Source organism: Phocoena sinus, chromosome X, assembly GCF_008692025.1.
Source record: "Phocoena sinus isolate mPhoSin1 chromosome X, mPhoSin1.pri, whole genome shotgun sequence".
Lineage (NCBI taxonomy): Eukaryota > Metazoa > Chordata > Mammalia > Artiodactyla > Phocoenidae > Phocoena > Phocoena sinus.
The window spans coordinates 129,803,628-129,809,553 of NC_045784.1; the positions used below are offsets into that span (position 1 = coordinate 129,803,628).

Below are 5,926 nucleotides of genomic sequence, written 5' to 3' on the forward strand. Positions count from 1 at the left end.
CGCCCTGGGAGCCGCCATCTTGCCACTTCCCCTCGCCCGGCCGTCCGCGGGCGTCAGTAGCGACTTTCAGCACAAAACAAAGATGGCGGCTGCGGCATCTGGGGAATGCCCGGATGAGAATGCCTCAGACGCCGTTGGCCCCGCCCCCTTGGGAACTGCCCCCTGGGTCGCCGAAGGGACACACGCCAGAGGAATCGCTTTAACTAGCAGTGGGGACAGGGCACAGGTTGCTGAGGGTGGCTGACGGAGACATTAGAGTCAGGCCTCGTAGCGGGGAGCGGACGTTTTCCTGCTCCGCACGCCCAGCTGCCTCCGGAAGGGTGGCCCGAAGCCCGCCTCCGGGGGAGCCGGAGGCGGGGTGGGAGCGAGAGGTAACGCGGCCTGGCGCGCCACGCCGGGGGCGGAGCCCTCCCAGGCTCCCAGGCCTGCTGTCCCGCCCCTACGCGGGGGCGCCGCCGCGGCCAGCGTCGCCCCGAGAAAAAGAGCGGGGCCGCCGCGCGCCGAGCCGCCTGCCGCCCCTCCTGCTGTCGGGCGGGCAGCCAGGCTGGCGGCGCCTGAGGCGAGCGGGCGGGCGCGGGAGCGGTCCGCATCGCCCCGCGTCACCTCGCGTCACCCCGCCCCGCCTGCTTCCCAGGGCCCCGCGCCCCGCCCCGCGCGCAGGCGCACGGCCGCCTTTCGGCTCCGCCCTTTTTCGAGATTTGAATTTCCCCCAGCAAAGCGAGAGAGGCAAAATACCCGGATGGTGATCGCTGGCCTTTTCGCGCCAATCCTGTAAGTTCTCACAACAACCTTGAGAGGTGGGTACTGTCATCACCCCTATGTTCCAAATCTTGCAGGAGGCTGTCTGGTCGCTGCGCTGTCATGCTCACTGCCAGACGCAAGGTGTAATGCGCTGCTCTCCGGGCTCTTGGAATGACAGCAGATGATTTTTCCCGTTTCTCTCATCTTTATTTGATCTTTACATTCACCAACCTCCAGCCGAAATTTGGCCTTTCCCGCAATTACAAGTGTAGACAGCAAAGCACAGAGCGTTAGCCTGGTGACTGTGTCACCAAAGGAAATGACAGATCATTTGAGAGCATATAAATTTTCTTGTAGATATCCTGAAATTAAAGAAATTACAAGTTATTACAGAATAACTGCTTTGAAATTACTGTAGTTGGGCTTCTCTGGTGGCGCAGTGGTTGGGAGTCCGCCCACCAAGGCAGGGGACATGGGTTCGAGCCCTGGTCGGGGAAGATCCCACATGCCGCAGAGCAGCTAAGCCCGTGCACCACAGCTACTGAGCCTGTGCTCTAGAGCCCGTGAGCCACAACTACTGAGCCTGCATGCCACAACTACTGAAGCCAGCGTGCCTGGAGGCCGTGCTCCGCGGCGGGAGGGGCCCCTGCGGTGGGAGGCCCGCGCGCCACAGCTGGAGAGAGCCCGCTCGCAGCAATAGGACCCAACGCAGCCAAAAATAAATAACTAAAATAAATAATTTTATTTTAAAAAGGAAATTACTGTAGTTATTCAACCTGCCCATAGATCCTGTAATTTAACCTATTAGTAAAGAAGCACGTATATTATATATCATACATTACATTTTCAAAAATACTTTAATAACTGTCTTTCGACATGTTAAGTTTCTGTTGTAATTCTGTTTTAGTTTATGCATTTGGAAGCATTTGTTTGAGAAAAGACCAAAGAGTCCTGTGACACAGCCAAAGGACAAGAGCCCTCATCTGTGTTTCTGTGCCACCAACTGCCCTAGGTGACCTTGTCCGTTCACGTCACCTCTCTGGCCCCAACTCCTTCCCCTGTAAAATAAGGAAGCCAAGCCGCTGGTTCCCAGGCGCCTTAGCCACATTCAGTGATTCTGTCCTCAGAGTTCAAGAATCACTACGGTAGTTCCAGGCTCCTTGGGCATCCAAGTGGCCCAGATTGAGCTCTCCTACTGCTGGTGTCCCGTGGTACAGCCCTCAGACTGGTGTCCCCTTAGCCGCAGAAAGGGAACAAGGTGGTCAGGGTAGTCACGGGCACAGTAAGCCGTTGTCGTGAATGATACAGGCCAAAGAAACCACCACCGTGACACGTGACAGTGGCTCCTGCTTCAATGCATACAGACTGCGGAAGCAGGAGAGTTTAAGGAACACGTCTTAACCCCTTAGCCAGGAGATTGTCACGTTTTCCAGGACTTCCCCCAGAGACCCCAGCACCAGACCAGGGGAGAGCCCTTGGACCTTCATGTGCCGGGGGAAGCTGGGAAGAACTTTGAGAGTCATGTAACACGTGTCACAGCACCTCAGGGGTACGGAGGAGCTAGGCCGTAAGGTACCCAGCCTGGCCTTCCTGGTGGACTTGGGAAGTTCGTTTGATTACACGTCACTTTCAGCTTGCGCAAGGGCTCAGTAGCCTCTGCCCAGCAGCGGGAGAGGAGTCACTTTCCACGCCCTTCCTGGGCCTCCTTGTCTATCAAGCTGACAGTGTTGGACTCCGGTCCCCAGCTCTCCTCCATGCTGGCTGGCAGACGAGAGGGTCAGGCTGGCGCTGGCCGCGTGGGGCCCAGGAGGCCTGGGTCTTCACACCAGGGAGTCGGGCCCCAGGTGGCGCCAGGGAAGGACCTGGAGAAACAAACGAGGCCGGGCCTCAGCGGGTGTCCCAGCCAGACTCAGGAGCGGAATGGGGAAGTGCCGGTGCCAGAGCGGAAGCCATAGCCGAGTTGAGGGTGTCAGCAGGCCAGGCACAGGACGGACCCGCAGGACTACATGAGCATGGCACTTTGGTGTCTGGCCAAGAGGTTGGGGCGTGATCGTGTGTGAGTGGAGAGCCGGCCACCGAAGGGTGCCAAGCAGGGGCGGCCCTTGAGGGAGATGCTGGGGGCTGCTGTGTGCAGACCACGTTAGCGGTGGCCAGCCTGGAAGTGGGAAGCCCGGGGCAGGGGCAGCCCCCCAGCCTAGAGGCTCCTTAACCGGAAGCCGCAGCGGGGAGGCGTGAGGCAGCGCTGCGTGCTGAGGTGGCGGTCAGGACAAGGCCTGCAGTTCCCTCGTGGAAACGCCGGTCCCCTTAGCAACAGGCCCCCAAGGCAGGATGGGGGCCAGAAGCCTCACCAAGACACCCAGCGGGCCCCGTCCCGGATCTTCCACGTGGGCCCCACGGCCAGTCTGAGAAGCGAAATGGCAAACAGGATGAGGAAAAAGAGCAGGGGTGCCGGTTTGGGGCCTGAACCGAAACCGAGCAGGTCTTTGCAGAGCAGCGGAGGGCGAGCGCAGAGTCAGACCCTGCCCGGCCCTTTCAGGGCCTGAACTGCAGGAGGGCAGGTGGACATTGGGCCTCAGCAATAAACTGTGGTCTACATAGCTAAGAACTCATTTAATTCACACCGTGACTCCGCAGGGAGGTACTGGTAGCATCCCCATTCTGCAGGTATGCAAACCGAGGCCCGGAAGGGTTAAGGCCCAAGATCACACGGTTAGTAGCTGGGGGCGCTGGGCTTTGAGCACGGACAGTCCCTCTCGTCCCCACGCTTGCCTGCCTGATTGCTGTCTTCTCTTTGAGTCACTTTCAGGGCATCGAACCTCTTCTCTTGTTGATATTAATGCATCTCTTGGCTACCTGGCCAGCTCACACTGCGGCAGGCCCCAGAGCAGTTGATGGTCCAGGAAAAGTCCACATTGTTTTAAAATTATCGGACCGCTTCTGTGACTGCAGGAAGTGGAAGGTCTTCTTGTGAGCCGAGGACAGAAGGTGATTTTGAACGGCGTGGCACTTCAGGGGCAGGCAGGAGGGTGGACCAATGGGGGACGGCTCCCTGTGCCACCTGGCCTCACATCTAAGAAGCAGAAGGGAGTCCTCCCCCGCCCTCCTCCTACCCACCCCCGCCATCCTTGCCTTAGATTCCAGAACTCGGACCACAGTTAATGGTTTCTCTTTTAACCGGGTATTTGGTTCAAAGGGCTTTGGGACTGGCTTGGAAACTTCCACATTTGTAATGCCACTGAGGTGGAAAAGCCCATTCTGAGTTTTAACAGCAGACCTAGGAAAGATTTAAGTCTCTAAATGCAGTGGCTCGAAGGGAACTAGGGCAAGGGGCAAAGAGCATAGGTATCAGGAGAGAGGGGCACAAAACCTCTAGGTGAAAGAGGCTTCTAGAGCCTTCTAGAGGCCACGCATAAGAAGGTGAATGGACTGTGGGTATTCCTGCACTTTTATTTCTGTGGGGGTTCTTTCGTTTTGTTTTTTTTTTCTGATGTTGGTGGACCTGAGGCTGAGAATCAGGAAGACGGAGGCTCTTCTTCGGATGGATTTCTTTCTACCCACACTCTTTAACTACACTCTTTTTGTAACCACAAAGGAAGAAGGCAGAACGATCCTCCACCGGTGCCAACCAATCAGCAGAACCCTCGCCTTCCTCCGGGCCACCACCTCCACGCGGGGCAAGGTCGCGGCATCTGCGTCGGAAATCACGGGGAATTCTTCCTGCTGGCTCAGCTGGCAAAAAAACTGTTTATCTGAATTCTGAAATAACAGCGGAGACGGCTGCTCTCTTAAGCTCTCCGACCCGGGTCACACATAGGGTTCCAGATGAAGCCCGAGTCGGGGCAGGCCCTCTTGCACGTGGCCCTGGTCAGCTGCCTCTGCGCGGCCACCGTCCACACCGGTGTTTTCGCAGGTGTCTCTGTCCCAGTGGGCTATGAGCACTACGCCGAAGCGCCGGTCGCCAGCCTCCCTGCCTTCCTGGCCATGCCCTTCAACTCGCTCGTTAACGTGGCCTACGTGCTCCTGGGGATGTACTGGCTGCAGAGCAAGGCCAGCGCCCCGGGCGGCCCCACAGAAGCGCGGAAGGCTTGCTACGTGAAGGACGTCTTTGCGGGCATGGCCCTGGTCTACGGCCCGGTTCAGTGGTTGCGCGTCACGATGCAGACGTGCCCCACCGCCGTGTTGGACCAGTGGCTCACCTTGCCCATCTTTGCGTGGCCGGTGGCCTGGTGCCTCTGGCTGGACTGGGGCTGGAAGCCCTGGCTGTTCCTGGCTGTCGAGGGCCTCTCCCTGTGCAGTTACAGCCTGGCCCTGCTGCACCCCCGTGGGTTTGAGGTGGCACTGGGCGTCCACATCGCAGCAGCCGTGGGGCAGGCCCTGCGCACTCAGGGCCGCCACGGCAGCGCTTCCTCGGGGAAGTACTTGGCTCTGGGCGTGCTCTGCTGCCTGGGTTTTGTGCTCCTCAAGCTCTGTGACCACGAGCTCTCGCAGTGGCGTCTCTTCCAGCGGCTCACGGGCCACTTCTGGTCCAAAGTCTGCGATGTGCTCCAGTTCCACTTCGCCTTCTTGTTCATGACCAACTTAAACACCTGCCGAAGATGCCCTCCTGCGGAGAAGATGCGTTAAAGTGTGGAAGGAAGGTGCTAACCCACCCTAACATCAAAATGCGCCCTCCGCCGGCATCCTGTCGTCAGTGTTCAGAGTCCTGGGTGCAACAAGACGGGATGATGACAGAAGACTGCCCCTTCCTTCAAACGTATGGGCTTCAATACTCTGAGTATGAATATTCAACATTATGAAATGTTATGCTGTCTGCAACTTACTTTCAACGGGTTAAAGCAAATATCTAAGGGCCGGGATGTGGGGTTCCATTTTACTATCCTTGTCATTTTTCTGTAGTTTGAAATTTTTCAAAATAAAACGTTGGGGGGAAATGACCCCAAGAAATCCATCAGACTCACGGTTGGACAAAGAATGGTTGTCTGCTTCGGGGTGTGGGCTACAAGCATGGGCTGGCGACAGTGGGGCAGGGTAGCCTCTGGCTGGCGTGCCAGGCCAGGCGCTGGGGTTACAAGTGAGCGTCTCCAGAGGTATCTGGCCTCAGGGAGACTGAGTCATAGTAAACACACGCGCCTAGCAGACTGGTGGGGAAATCCGAAGCCCAGAGCACTAACTCACTGTGACATCT

The 5,926-nt window shown here is 57.7% G+C and overlaps 1 protein-coding gene across 17 annotated transcripts; it reads left to right on the plus strand.

Annotated features, from left to right (window-relative positions):
• The first annotated feature begins 190 nt into the window (after nucleotides 1-190).
• TMEM187 (transmembrane protein 187) lies at nucleotides 191-5,694 on the plus strand. 17 transcript variants are annotated; one of them, XM_032620845.1, is made up of 3 exons: nucleotides 1,481-3,450; nucleotides 3,548-3,726; nucleotides 4,334-5,694. In XM_032620845.1, exon 3 carries the CDS (start codon nucleotides 4,564-4,566, stop codon nucleotides 5,362-5,364), a length of 801 nt encoding a protein of 266 aa, XP_032476736.1. In that variant the 5' UTR covers nucleotides 1,481-3,450; nucleotides 3,548-3,726; nucleotides 4,334-4,563; the 3' UTR covers nucleotides 5,365-5,694. The 17 variants fall into 17 exon arrangements, with proteins under 17 accessions (XP_032476743.1, XP_032476747.1, XP_032476750.1 ...); XM_032620846.1 differs by having other exon boundaries at nucleotides 1,481-3,405; XM_032620850.1 differs by having other exon boundaries at nucleotides 1,481-3,405; nucleotides 3,603-3,726.
• The last annotated feature ends 232 nt before the right edge of the window (nucleotides 5,695-5,926 follow it).

Excerpts from the sequence above, each read along its gene's own strand:
- TMEM187 (XM_032620852.1), top strand. The coding sequence starts at position 4,564 with ATGAAGCCCGAGTCGGGGCAGGCCCTCTTGCACGTGGCCCTGGTCAGC.